Raw genomic sequence first — 15,084 nt, 5'->3', positions numbered from 1 at the left:
AAGTATTACATACTTTTTAAAAATTTTAGAGCTGTTGTTGTATGTTAATTTTATAACTGCCCTTTTCAGATAATAATTCCAGTTTTCCAGTTGATTTTCTCACATCTGGCAATTTTTAAGTTAACTATCAATGAAAAGAGAGTAAAAATTTATCAAAGAAAATCTTTCGTAAGTTGCTCAAACTAAGAAAGAAAATCGCAGCATAAAATAAGTTTGTTTACTTTTAGTTACAATAAAGAAGTATTCCTGCTACCATCATGGACTGTGTCTACTAATAAAGAATGAAAGGGTAGTTCCAATGCAAATGATAAGAAAATGTAAATGTATACTATAGTAAATAGAAGTACAGTGAGGAATTAGTTTATTCTGCTAAAAAATAACAGAGGTACATGGATAGGAATCAAGAGCATTCATTCTATGCTTATCCTATTCCTAAAAATGTCTGTGACTGTGTACTTACAACAAAGGTCTGCGTTCTTGTCCAAATTCTGCTTCATAGTAGCCATCTCTGCAGTCTTTTCCTACTAAATCATGAGGATGAGGTTTATATGGGTCATTCTTTGTTACTAATGTAATTCTCACTTTTCCTTTTCCATAGTAGTTCATAATCTGAAAAGGGGGGAAATAAAATATATGATCCATAAATACGTCTCATTAAGAACTGATCTACAAAATGAGAGTTCAATTTATATAATACAGTTAGCACTGGATAAATAAAGTCCAACTGACTGGCAACTGCAGTTTTGATGAAACTTTACAGAGAATACCAGTAGAGAAGAATTTTACCTCTCAGTTCCTTGGCATATTATTTTGTGCCCTAATTCAATTGGTCGTATCATCTGATTTTTGCTTACTTTCCTTTGAAAACAAGTAAAATTACACCAAAATATTATCACAGAGCATGAGGAAATTCTAAGATGTTGAGTCACTGAATGCCATGCTCTTATATTCATTGTCATACCATAAACATCCCTTCAAAGTATATATTTAGGGCTTCCCTGGTGGCACAGTGGCTAAGAATCCGCCTGACAATGCAGGGGACATGGGTTGGAGCCCTGGTCCGGGAAGATTCCACATGCCACGGAGCAACTAAGCCCATGTGCCACAACTACTGAGCCTATGCTCTACAGCCCGCAAGATACAACTACTGAGCCCGCATGCTGCAACTACTGAAGCCGGTGCACCTAGAGCCTGTGCTCCACAAGAGAAGCCACGGCAATAAGACGCCCACGCACCGCAACGAAGAGTAGCCCCCACTCGCCGCAACTAGAGAAAGCCCACACGTGGCAACAAAGACCCAACGCAGCCAAAAAACAAAAAAGTATATATTTAAGCCATAATGGAAATGATAGCACACAAATATGATCATTTTACTTAATACATTACATTTCATTTTACAAAAATATTTGTTAATCAGTAAGCATACTGCAAGTGTTCACTGTATGAGAGGCAATAAATCAAGTTGAGTTTTGCAAAATTAAGTTTTCACACAGAACACTGAGAAAGAAGAGTTAAACATGGGAGAGGAAGGAAGCATGTGGGGATGAGCTAATGTTTAGGTTGGAAGCTAGCAAATTTGCAAGCACAAATGGCAAGACAGTTAAGTAAGAATAGGTGGTTTCACAGGTAAAAGGGCATTAAAATCCATAATTTTGAATTTAAACTTAATTTGAACAGTAACCAGAAAGTATTTATTGCTTTTCTAAATAAAAGAGAAGGTAACAACTTAAATGTGTAAGGTTGGGAATTCCCTGGCGGTCCAGTGGTTAGGATTCCGTGCTTCCATTGCAGGAGCACAGGTTTGATCCCTGGTTGGGGAACTAAGATCCTGCAAGCCGTGTGGTGCAGCCCAAAAAAAAAGAAAAAGAAAAAAAAAAGCATAAGGTAGGCTAATGTAGAACTCAAGCTGCAAAGTTGTTTAGAACATACTGGAATGGTAAGGATATAGATCTTAGAAATATTAAAGAGAATGTATAGAATAAGCTGAATTATGGAGAAGAGTTAAAATTCGCTCTTAAAGGAATAGAAGATTACTGTTTTCTTATTTACCTTTTCTTAGCACCTCTCCCATTTTAACATTATATAAAAAGACTTAGATCTAACTCAAATCCATATTGCTAACAAAAAAAATGTGATAGAAGATTGGAATTTGTAATTCAATATGTAATTTTGCCATTGGCTTGTTATATAACTTAGCATTTCCTTTAAGTTCAATAAACTCTGTAAATAATCTAGTTATAAAATAGTGAATTCAGATCTGCTGATGAAACATTGAATAACACTTTTCAAAAATCCACTCTGCCATTAAGGTTTTAAATTGGCATTTAAAGAATTAAAAAAAATCATTAAAAACTGAAGGAAATGTATATAAATATAAAATACAAATATAGTATAGTTTATAATTATAGTATATTACCAAAGTCAAACTGCTTTCAAAATTTATGCTAATATGAAAAAACTATATTTAAAAAGTGACAATATTTCAAATCAGTCAAGGCAACCCAGAGTATCAGGGATAGGCAATAAAGGTAAGGGGGAAAAAAGACAAAAATGTTCTCTTTTTACCCAGACTCTAGATTAACCAAGTGACTGCAGGAAGAATTCTAATTGAATTCCCAAATGCATGTTTTCAATCTACAGAACAATTCTGATCACCTCTGGAAGGAGAGAATGCTTTTTCCTCATTAGCTTTTTGTTCCATGAAAGGGATCATCATCCAAAAGCTGCCAATGTATACTAAGCACTGGGAATCACTCTACTTAGATTAACACACAATGTATAACTATCCACAGGGATGAAGAATCCATGCTGTACTTAAGAAATGTCCCTAGAATTCTATGCAGTATAGATCAATTAAAGAGAAAAAAAAGGAAGAAAAGCTGGTGGAGATCACTGTGAAGAAGCTGGGTCTTTAACATAGTTGCTGTAGCTAAAATATGAAGCAACTAAGAGACAGACACACACAGGAGAATGGTCTATTACCTGGATAGATGGGTACGTTCGGTTGTTGTCTGTGCTGTGCTCCCCTGGAATGCTGCCTGCTGATCGCCCTTCACATTTGTATCTAAAACGCATTCCCCTCTGCCTGGGTTGTTCAATTATCTCTATACATGGGTTATAACCACCTGAAAATTTTAAAAGGGGGGAGAGTGAGATTACAATAGAAATGATAATGGATTTTGACCATTTTGTTTTTTATAAAACAGTAGACTAAAAAATTTTCCCTCTCAATATTAAATAACAAGGTTGAAATGTAATTATCAAAGATTGGGTGGTAAAGACACTCTTCTCTCTCATTCAAATTGAGCTCCCGTACAGTGTAAACACAAGTCATTCAAATCATATTTACTGGTTAGCACTTTATTGTTTAATATCTATAACTAATGCCAGAGTGAAGTTCTGTGATAACCACTTCAGAGATACCCACTTACATGAGACCAAGCAGAAGGGTTTTCCCCCAAAATTCTCCCAAAAGGGTCAAGAAGATAGTCTTCAGAAGTACAATATTATATTCCAAAAGTGACTTTGCTTGATTTTACATTAGACTTAACAGTGGACTAAAAGACTGTTCATTGAAAATGAAAATGTATTTAAATCCTTGTAGAAGGAAATGTTAAGTTTTTTATATCTCCATTGGAATCTTAAAGGATTTATACATAGTACAGCAAAACAAGTTCCAGAAGGGACTTTACGCTCAAAAGAATTTTTCAGTCAGTCCCACCTAAAGTATAAGACACAACAGAGGAAAAGAAAATAATTATTTACTTTCTATAACAAATGTAATTCAAAATATATACCTTTAGAATCAATACTGATACACAGAACAACATGGATGAATCTCAAAATAAATATGCTGAGTGAAAGAAGCCAGATCAAAAGTGCACATACTGTTATGATTCCATTTATATAAAACTCTAGAATATGTAAACTAATCTATAATGATAGAAAGCAGATCACTGGTTGCCTAAGCATAGGGGTGTGAAGTGGATGGGGAACTTTGGGGAATGACAGACATGTTAATTACTGATGATGATCTGGTGATGATCTGAAAATTGTATAAATATGTCAAAAGTTGTAAAATTGCATACTTTAAACATGTGCAATTTATTGTACATTAGTTATATGTCAATAAAGCTGTCTAAACCATATGCACTTTTGCCCCCTCTTATTATCCAAATCATGGAAGTGACAGTTTAATAAAGACACTCAAGTGTGCTTACAAGTAGGGTACCTAGCAACATATCATTATTTCAGGGGTATAAAGATGTCTTCCACTAAAAAAAAACCCCAAGTCAAAAACCAAAACCCCCCAAAAAACCCTCCCTCAATCACTTTAGTGATTTCTAAATTCCCACAATTAAGATATCCATTTATTTGACAAAAAGGCTTATCCTCTGTTACGATGCAAGCAAATCTTCAGAAAGGGTAACACAGTGGGTATTATCAGTGCAGTATGGGGAAGAGGCCTTTTGAGTACTACTCAGCCACATCTTAACATTGAAGACCCTGGAAATATCATATCTCTTAAGTTTCCTACTCTATAGAATGGAGATAATAACAATAGCACCTACCACATAGGGTTGTTGTGAGTATTAGAGATAACGTGTTAGGTTCTTACCAAGTGTCAGGCATATAACAAATATTCAGTAAATGGTCTATTATTATTTTGAATGCTTTCTTGAAAACAATGATTTATAGTGATACCATGACAGTATATATACAACTGCTTCTTTCAAGGATCTTACAGAATAGTGAGGCAAACAACACAAATTATTAGACTATAGAGGAAGGAACAAAATTTTGTTTATGCTAACAAAATTCTACATAAAATTGTAATAAGAGCAAAAGAGTCAGGAAAGCCTAACTTTGTCAAAGGAAAAAAAGAGGTACTGAAGCAAAAGGGTGGGGAGGGGGAAGGGAGAAACGCAGGCATTCTAGAGAAACGGAAGAGTGTGTCCAAAGGTGGAGGCACAGAAAAAAAGAGCTAAAGTATCACAATACAGCCCCAATGGAAATGAAGTACACTTCCACCCTCAGAAAGAGAACCAAAGCCAGAGTACATTTGGAGATTTGAGTGACAGGGAATCAATGAAAGGTTTTATGCAGGGGAAATCACATGATCTGATTGACATTTTAGAGTAAGAATTCTGGTGGCAGTGAACAGATTAAAAAGAAAAGAGAAAGCAAGGTGATCAGTTTAGAGGCTGTTACAGTAATGTGGGCAATGATGAGAGTATTTCTGAAACTTGGTAGTGATAATAGGAATGAAGGATTATTTAAAAGATAAAATTGACAGTACTTGGTGACTGAATGAACATTAGGGTTAAGATTAAGTAAAGAATCATTGATGGCTCCATATTTTCTACTTTGTGTTACTAAGTAAAGCATTACTGGTATCTTTAATTTTATTCTGTTTGGTTTAGACTCCTTGTGCTTGAATTTACTACCTATTTGTTTATTCAAAAGACAAAGAGCCAGGGAAAACTGACTTTAACCTAATCAAGTTAATAATACTTATTTCAATTTTACTGAAAAATGTAACGCATGCAGATGAGTATTTCAATTTTGCATCCTTGGGAGGGATAAACTGGGAGATTGGGATTGACATATACACACTACTATATATGAAATAGATAACAAATAAGAACCTACTCTATAGGACTTCTCTGGTGGTCCAGTGGTTAAGAATCCACCTGCCAATGCAGGGGACACAGGTTCGATCCCTGGTCTGGGAAGATCCCACATGCTGCGGGGCAACTACTGAGCCTGTGCTCTAGAGCCTGTGTGCCGCAACTACTGAGCCCACGCGTCACAACTACTGAAGCCCGCGCCCTCTGGGGCCCATGTGCCGCAACTACTGAGCCCGCGTGCTGCAACTACTGAAGCCCTCACGCCTAGAGCCCATGTTCTGCAACAAGAGAAGCCACTGCAATGAGAAGCCCGTGCACTGCAAGAAGAGTAGCCCCCGCTCGCCCCAACTAGAGAAAGCCTGTGCGCAGCAACAAAGACCCAGTGCAGCCACAAAAAAAGAACCTACTGTATAGCACAGGGAACTCTACTCAATACTCTGTAATGACTTATATGAGAAAAGAATCTAAAAAAGAGTGGATATATATTTGTATGTATATGTATATATATATATGTGTATATATATATATATGATTCACTTTGCTGTACAAGAGAAACTAACACAACATTGTAAGTGAATTATACTCTAATAAAAAAAGACCAAAAATTTCACAACCTTATATATCCTTGTAGGAGTATTTAAAAGAAAGTACATTTTCCTCTGAAAATGAAGTTCAAAATACTCAACAGTATTTTTTAAGTAATATCTTAAATCATCTTTGTGGTTGAACTAAAGGTCCAATAAATCCCTGCCCACTGCTTATTTAAAGGTGTCTTAGTGGGAAGTTGATATAGAATGACATCACTAATGGTAAGTGGCTAACTTCTGAGGGAGGAGTGTGAATAAAAGTGCTAGGCTTAAAGTGAGCACTCAAATATTTCATTGGTTATACAACACCTCCTTAAACTAGAAAGTGTGTTTAAGAAAAAAGTCTGTAGACAAGAGAACAGAAAAGCAGTTGTTGAAAGATTAAATAAAACATTTTTAAAAGATTTTTAAATTCTAAAAATGACAAATATTAGTTATCATATAACATCAAGTACTTAAAAAAAACCTTGAACTTTATTCTTTCTATTGTAGAAGCTCTTTATTGGTAAAAAGTCTAACAACCAGAGTTTACTGTAATATTCTCCATTCCCCCAGCTGGAAATAATCTTCCCCTCCTCTAAACTATCACAGCGTTTTGTTTATGGCAATTATTGCAAATAACTGTAAGTTAGGGAAGACTCACTGTATTATTTCTTCTTGAAAAAAAGCTACTTGTTTTATTTCTTCAAACAACTTGTTTTATTTCTTCAAGCTACCTAAAGGCAGGAATTGTGTCCTACTCATCAGTGCCTTGCACAGATATTCAGTAAATATCTGTGGAATGAATGACTGAAAATTTAAAGATCTTTTTGTTTGTCTACATTATGCAAACATTGAAAGACTATATTAATAATTATTCAGATTTTCCTTATTAGGCTGTACTACTAAGGAAAAAAACAGTGCTTTGTGAGTACTAAAATCGCTACACCTTCATACTCCTCTACCTATTCATATTCTAATTTCTTTACCTCTATTTATAAATTTTAAAAAACTTCCCAGCTATAAATCATTTATAATATCATGCATCAGTACAGTGTATCAGTTACTTCCTTCCTCAGTACCCTGTTCTGAAGTGCCATCCTTCCTGAAGATAAAAAGTGGTGAAATGCAATCATCTATGGAGTGGAAGTTGGTAAAACAAAAATCAGGGAACTGTAGAGAAAATGAGTACTCTTAACTAAGATTATCTCAAATCACTACAGTTTTGAAAATCATAGAAATGTCTTCAAAAGTTGGTTCTAAACAAGCTGATTACTGTACTTTTCTTTAACCAATATTATGCACAGCTGGGATTGACCCCTAAATTTTTAACAGTATTGTAAAATGCTCATACAGACCAGAATAACATTTGAAATATAGCCAAAATGTTTGCAAGATATATTTATGTTTTTATTTGCACTTAGGCAAGAAAGAGTGCTATTTGAGTTTTTAAGACTAAAAAAAGAAAGTACATTGGAAAAGAAAGAAAAAAAAGAACGTACATTGAAATAAAAGATAAAAGTGGATGATCAACTGTCAGCTAGCACTGGGAACCAGCATTAATTGCACAGTGGAAAAATGTTAATTATAGTAATTAAAACACTGTTTTAAGGCACTTTAATATACATTTCCCATTTGATCCTCTTAACTTCAGTCTCATAAAAACAGGACAGGAATTATTATCCCATTTTACAGTTGATAAAACTAAAGTTCAAAATTATGTAAAGTTGTAAGAAAAAGAAATTATGAATGACATTAGCAAATATGACAGCTGGGATCCCAGGGGGGTCAAATTCAGAGAACAAGCAGCATAAAAGCAGCTGTGGATAAAGTCACAATAACTGATATAGCAAATAAGCTAAATGCAACTTAGTTTAAGAAGATAATGCATCTTGGCACAGGCAAGTGAGTATTTAGATGCAATGAAATTCCTGGAACAAAGTTCATATTGGGGCTATATATCAGAATCACCTAGGTAGCTTTTTCAAAAAACATACATGTCCTGACCCCACCTGAGATCTGCTGAATAGAGATAGAAATCCATCTAAAGCCCAGACTTGTTTCTGAGAAAAACTTCCCAAGCAATTTGAACACACTCCTGATTAAGAACCATTGCCCTAAAACATAAAGAAGTGGAAACAACAACACACAAATCTGGAGAAGCAACCCCAAAATTCACGCACAAGGATGAGCCGGGTGATGGACAGACTAGGTGGAGGAATTCTGACTACCTGTAACTCTCTCCCACTCTAAAAAGCTTACCCAAATGCAAGCAAGAGAAAAAAAGCACTATTACAGAGATAGCCTTCAACTGCACTGATATTTAAAATAAATCTTTTACAAAATTAATATTTTAACTACCATCAGTAACACTTCTTACAAGACAGCATGCCAATGTGTGAACACCACAATTTTGAATAACTGACTAGAGACTGAATCTCATTCACTGAAGTACAGGATAACAGATTGCCTGAGACCCAAAGGAGCAAATGGAGCTACCAATATATACTTTTCTAAATATCACCTCTACTCACTTTGGAGAAAAAGAAAAGACCTGTTCTTCTTTCCTCAAACCGAAATGAATTATGTTGATGACCTTCTTTACCTTAAGACACAGGTGAGTTTTTCCATTTCTTCCCAATTACAATAAAAATTTAGAGTTACCACTTCCTACACAGAATTGTATCCAATTAACAAAAGGGCAAGGAAAACTCAAGCCTATTCCCATAAAGACAGAAAAAGACTAACGCAGAAGGTGCAAAAGAAATCAAAGGAAGGATAAGTTATATCAATCAAATTAGCAAAAGGACACGTGGTTTATTTACTAAGCAATTTTTTATTTACTTTCTTCTTCAGAATGCTTACTATCATTTAAGTGGACAAAGGAGACTGCCTCCAAACATCACTGTCAACTTCTACTCCCCTAGTTTAAATATACACAAAACCACTTCAAATTATTTAAAAGTACATGAGCGTGCTTACATATTCTTGAAAGATATGTTTTCTATCTAGCATCTGGTCTATTTTTATGAAACCTTAAGGTTTTGTAAAATTCTACAATCATCAGGATACTTAAACAGTATTAAGTGCCAAGTGTTTCTAGGAGCTCCTGTTTCCTAGAGGTCTGAGTCCCAAAACAGCTCCAGTACAGAAGAAAACTAACATTTATGGGCATGCATTACCTCATTTGCTCCTATTAAGACTCTGCAGTAGTTATACCCATTTTCAAATCACAGAGTGGCAGAATTGGAATAAAAACCAACCCAGGTCCATCATGAACTAAAATCCAGGTTTATTCCAATATATCAGGCTGACTCTCTCATCTGGGCTTTAAGAATCCAAGTAAGGGAATTTGCAGATGAGTATTTGACTGATGTATGCACCACAAGGTAAATAAAATATGTAAAAAATTTTGGCAAAGAGATTTTACTGCTAGAGATTCCACTGCTGTTGGGGTGCAGGGTGGAAGAATAACTCCTGAAAAAAAATGTTAACTTCCAGGGTGAAAAAAGTAGAGAAACTAAATTAAAAACAGATGGCAGGGCCAAATCATCTGTCTGGATTAAGACTGTCAGATTTAAAAATAAAAATTATAGGATGCCCATTTAAATATGAATTAAACAAATAATTTTTTACTATAAGTATATCCCATGCAATTATTTGGGTCATGTGCCTACAAACACAATCATTTGCAGAAAACACAGATGAAAGAAAGATGGAATGAAAGGAAATTCTGAGTCCCTCAAATTATATTTGAGAAAGATACTACACACACCCCAGATGTTCCCAATTATGACTCATCATGATTCCTCCCTAGTCATTTCACTTGCTCATTCCCTTCACTCTATGTCTATCATATATCATCTTAATTCTTTTATACTACTGTTATCTCTACATTTTCATGTGTTGCACTTCTGAAGCAGCCTTCATGTTTATGTGTTCAGTCTTCTATTAAAAAAATAAATCACTGTCTTTACGTATCAATTCCAGCTCCAGTTTTTCATTAAAGATTAAATTGTGTCGTGCTACATTGATTTTTTCCCCCTTACTCAAGAGAAACAGTTCTCTTGCAATTTACACTACAAAGTTGGTAAGTAGTGCAATAACAAACACAATTTCTTTGTGTACTTCCTATTATGTGATGTAGCAGAACTATACTAAAGAAAACTGTGAATATGCTATACATAAAATAGATAAGCAACAAGGATTTACTGTACAGCACAGGGAATTATACCCCGTATTTTGTAATAACCCATAATGGAATATAATCTGCAAAAAAACCCGAATCACTATGCTGTACATGTGAAACTAAACAATACTGTAAATCAATTATACTCCAATTTAAAAAATAATAATTTTTAAAACTGTAAATAAAAATAAATTACCTAAATTTTAAAACATATTTTACCAAAGACAGTACTATTTATTAGTAAACAGAGCTATGCACACACAGGAACATTTGCACTTTCTACTGGAACAATGAGAAGCTTTAAATTCAGACAAAAAAAGAGCTAATTTTTTTTTTTTTTTTTTTTTGCGGTACACGGGTCTCTCACTGTTGTGGCCTCTCCCGTTGCGGAGCACAGGCTTCGGACGCGCAGGCTCAGCGGCCATGGCTCACGGGCCCAGCCGCTCCGCGGCATGTGGGATCTTCCCGGTCCGGGGCACGAACCCGTGTCCCTCCCCTGCATCGGCAGGCAGACTCTCAACCACTGCGCCACCAGGGAAACCCAAAAGAGCTAATTTTATTTACATTAAACAGGATAGAATCATAAATATACAAGAGTAATGACTGTCTATGCATACCTTGGATAGGACTGAGAACATTTTTCTTAATGTCTGTCCTCATTAATTGTGTCAAGAGACTGGAACCAAGGTGTAATTTTTTTAAAAAAAAAAGCAATAAAGACAGCTTAATAGAACTTGAGCTGTGAAATCCTAAATAATATAATTTAATTGAACAAAATTTAGAATCATACATAAAGTCCCAGTTATTCATGGTACTTATATAATTTTATTTATGAAATAATGATCTGTTACTTTCACGTTATACAGATCATATATTCAACTACAGACACCTATTTACATATTACATCCGGTGAGAAATGGTCTTAAATGCTTGGTAATCAATAAAAATACTTTTTGAGGTTTTATACAACTTTGCTACAAACAGACTCTAAACTAGACAATGATAAACTAATTAAGCAAAAGTTTTTTTGTCGTTGTTGTTACTCTTTCGGTTAAATTACTGTTTCAAAACAGGATGGGAGTTTATAATTTTGTGAATCTTTTTGTCTAAGGTCTTTACTGAGTGATTAAGGAAACCCAGACTTTTCCTCAGCAGTTTTCAGACAACTGAATTACAACTTAAATAACTTGTTATATTTTAAACAGTCCCATTTTAATGCAACTCCAGAAAACAGGAAAAAAAAGAAAATTACCCTACAACTTTCCATTCCTTTAAATTTTTTCCCCTTCAATTTAGGAAATCAGTCCTCACAATAGGACAAAATACAGTGTCATTTAACAAGTTTAAATTGTATCACATTTTTAAATGATGTGGGTCTTAGAATACGCTATATAAATGGCTAATTCTTTTCTTTCTCTTTTGAAAGAATTAGGAGTATTACATTCATGCCATATATCAACAAAGTTTGGTTAAATTACCAGAAGGCTAATTTTTTTTTTCTTATAATGCTGGCCCTTCTTTAACTTTCATACAAAATCTTTCTGATAATCAATAAATTAACCAAGTGTTTCAAGTCACTTTGCACTTTTAATCTATAGACGGTTTGAATTTATGAATTTACAAGATTATCTGAAAGTTCAGGGTCACTTAAGTGGCTAAAGAGAAAGTTGAAATATGTTAAACTACATTTGTATTCTCACATGAAAACCACAGACAAACTGAAATCAAATGTCATGTGAACCACCCCAATTTCCTTCTCAGCCTACAGCACTAGCTATGGCTTTGTTCTGCTCAACCCTTTAAAAAAAAGTCCTTTATGCTTTCTACTTCCTCTTCTCTGCTAGTCATCAGCCTTCTACTGAGGGTCACTGAACCAGGGAGTTGGGAGGATGCGGGTCAAGCATAAACAAGCCTCCGTCTGTAGCCTCCTAGCACAGGGTTAATCCACACTTTTAGGCCCCCCAGCCTCTGCTCACGCTGCTCCCTCTGCCGGGAAAGTGCCCCCATAAACCTTGCCAGATTTCTGTAAAGGTCCCACTCGAATGCAGTCTACCTGATTTACTTCCCTTAGATTACAGGCAGACCTAAACCATGGCTGGATGTGAGGCTCCCTCCCTCACCCTTTAAGCAGTTTCTTGGTAAATTGGTTTCCCCCAAAGCAAGAGATCCACGCATTTATTGACTAAAAATAAGTATTCACATAAGTGATAGAAAATTGTTTTCATTCTAACTCATATTTTAAAGCACGGGAATTCTAAAAATCCTCTTTCCCCCTTCTTTCCAACAAAGGAAAACAAAACAAAACTCGACTTCTGTTCCATAAATTAGAAAGTACGCACTTTACAGTAAAAATGTTTCACTTTGTTGAAGCAACATTTCCACGTAAGACCTGTTAAAATACCACTGGTGATTTTTAAAGCCGCACCGCATTTTGTCCAACTGTCAGCACGACAGGGATCACCTCTTGGCAACTGATGAAATTAAACTAAAAAAAGATAGACCTCTCCTGAGGTCGGAAGGTTCCTCGTTACTGTTCTAAAACGTAAAACCACCATTTCAATTTAAATCAATTTTTAAATACGGGAAATCTTCGTCCTCCTTTATTTAGATTCTTATTACTTCCCTAATCCAAAAACCAAGTCTTTGCAAACTCTAAGGCCCCGGCTATTATAATGGCATCAAATTACAGAGCGTGACTTTGATTTCCCACGCAAACCCTGAACCAGTTTACTTTTTTAAAAGATTGACAGTTTGCCAGAGGCGATTTTAAAGGCAGAAGGAGTCACAACCAAAACTGAGCGCCCGAAACCCTGAGCTGCAAGACCCTCGGACGCGCTCCTCCCCCGCCCCCGCCGTCAGGGCCAGGCTCCCGCCCGGCCCTCGGTAGCCCGCGCCGAGAACACTCACCCGAGGCCATGGCTCAGCTCACCGCGCCGCCCCGCTCCGACCGTCCGGACCCGAGGCCGCTGCAGTCAATCAGCCCGTCAGTCAGTCAGGCGGCCAAGGGACCTCTGCCGGCGGGATCCCCAGTCCCCCTGACCACCCCCGGGCCTCCTCTTCCTCCTTCCCGCCCTCCTCTGGGTTTGCGGCTCACACCTTCCCACCCGCTTAATTCTCGCGCTCCGGTCAACCGGCGTTGCCCGTCCAGGCTGCAGGAGCCAGGAGGCGGAGCGCTGATACAGCTGAGGGTAGGTCTGCCCGAGAGGCGAACAGCCCGGCGGGAGGGGGACTTCCCGCGTCTGACGTAAGCTCCTCACCACCGCTTCCCCCGGGCTGGGGCGGGGGCGGAGCGTCTTGCGACCGGCGCGCGTGCGTCCGCCCTCAGCGGCCCGCGCCCCGCCCCGCCCTGCCCCGCCCCCGCCCCCGCCCCCGCCCGCTCTCCCGGAGTCCCGGTGGGCTTGGGACCTGGTCGCGGAAGCGCGAGCGCGGGACCTTCGGGAGCGCAGGGAACGCTGGGAGCCGGGAGGCGATGGCCCCGAGCGTGCGAAAGCCGCCGGCTCCTGAGAAATCCCCCTCCTCCAGGGTGTTCTTGGGCGCGTGGCTTAAAGTTCAGGAGCGGGTGGGAGGGTGCGGTGACGTCTAGAGGGCCGGCCGCCCGCGAGCACTTGGGGGCGGGCCGGGCGGCGAAGTGGGGCCCGTCCTCCCAGGCAGGGCTAAGGACAGCTGGGGTTTTCGTTGGGTGGTTCCCCCTCTTCCTGATTTCGCACATGCAAATCCCCGCCCCCGCCCCTGCGGGCGTCCCGGAGCGCACTCGATGGGAAGTGCGGAAGCTGCAGCGGCCTCTGCGCGCCTGTAATTAAGGTATTTGCATACGGGGACCCCAGCAGTCTGATCTTATCCCTTTGCATCATCTCAATTGTTCTGTTAACGTACTTTACAAACTAAAACTTTTTTAACTCGTGAGGTCCGCAGTGTGAGTTCGTTGCCTCATCACTCTGTGCTCAAGATTAATGACGTGGACACTGCCTTGGGGTTTGACAGAGTTACCCACGTGGAAAGGAGGACGAAAGTTTAGTATGCTAAAGGAATCTAAGTTAACTTTGTTTCCTTCATGTGTAAAGAACCTTCTATGTGTCAGTTTAGTACCTTATAATGTATTATTATCATTTTATAGATGAGGCAATCAGGGTTCAGAGAAGTTAAGTAACTTGTTCATACCTCAGAATGCTACTAAAAAAAACAAAACAAAACAGTTTAAACTCAGGGTTTTCTAACTCCAAAAGCTCCATGCTCTTTCCACTATCCTTTACCGCCTAAAATAAGTGTGGAGGGGCAATGGGAAATATCAGCCATACAAGTGCCAAAACTGGAGGACCCAGTTGGGGAAATAATTAAAAATAAACTCTCCTGACACGCCCAAAACATCCTCTCCACAAAATATAGAAAAGTAGAAAAGAATGAAATAGTTTTATTATAGAATAAGCATTAAACCATACTGTGATGCACTAAAGAGATTGCAAAGAGAAGAAATCTCACTCGTTTATATAATCAGACAGATGCAATCAATTACATACCTGTTGTCCTTCTCCCAAGGAAAAAAAATAGGAAGTTACATCTTGGAGCCAAAAGCCAAGGCTTAAACTCCCACAGAGACAGAGAGATGGGGCACCATCCTCCTTGATATTCACATTTCAAAGAGATAGCTCAAAGGCCCCCAAGAAAGATCTTAAGGGGGTACAAAACTGGCAAGAAGCTTGTT

General features: G+C 37.8%; 1 protein-coding gene across 2 annotated transcripts in view; it reads right to left on the bottom strand.

Moving 5' to 3' along the window:
- REL (REL proto-oncogene, NF-kB subunit) overlaps positions 1-13,656 on the bottom strand; it is a 45,510-nt gene extending 31,854 nt beyond the window's left edge. Inside the window, exons 1-3 of one of the 2 annotated variants that reach the window (XM_082643317.1) lie at positions 13,293-13,656; positions 2,983-3,125; positions 461-609 (exon numbers count right to left, since the gene is read on the bottom strand). In XM_082643317.1, coding sequence (XP_082499443.1) covers positions 461-609; positions 2,983-3,125; positions 13,293-13,302 — 302 coding nt within the window. In that variant the 5' untranslated portion in view covers positions 13,303-13,656. The remainder of the gene's footprint in view (positions 1-460; positions 610-2,982; positions 3,126-13,292) is intronic. The other variant, XM_082643318.1, reaches the window with a different exon arrangement.
- Positions 13,657-15,084: the final 1,428 nt, after the last annotated feature.

Source organism: Mesoplodon mirus (genome assembly GCF_964341445.2).
Source record: "Mesoplodon mirus genome assembly, chromosome: 14".
NCBI classification, from domain to species: Eukaryota; Metazoa; Chordata; class Mammalia; order Artiodactyla; family Ziphiidae; genus Mesoplodon; species Mesoplodon mirus.
This window is presented reverse-complemented; position numbering and strand designations above follow the sequence as displayed.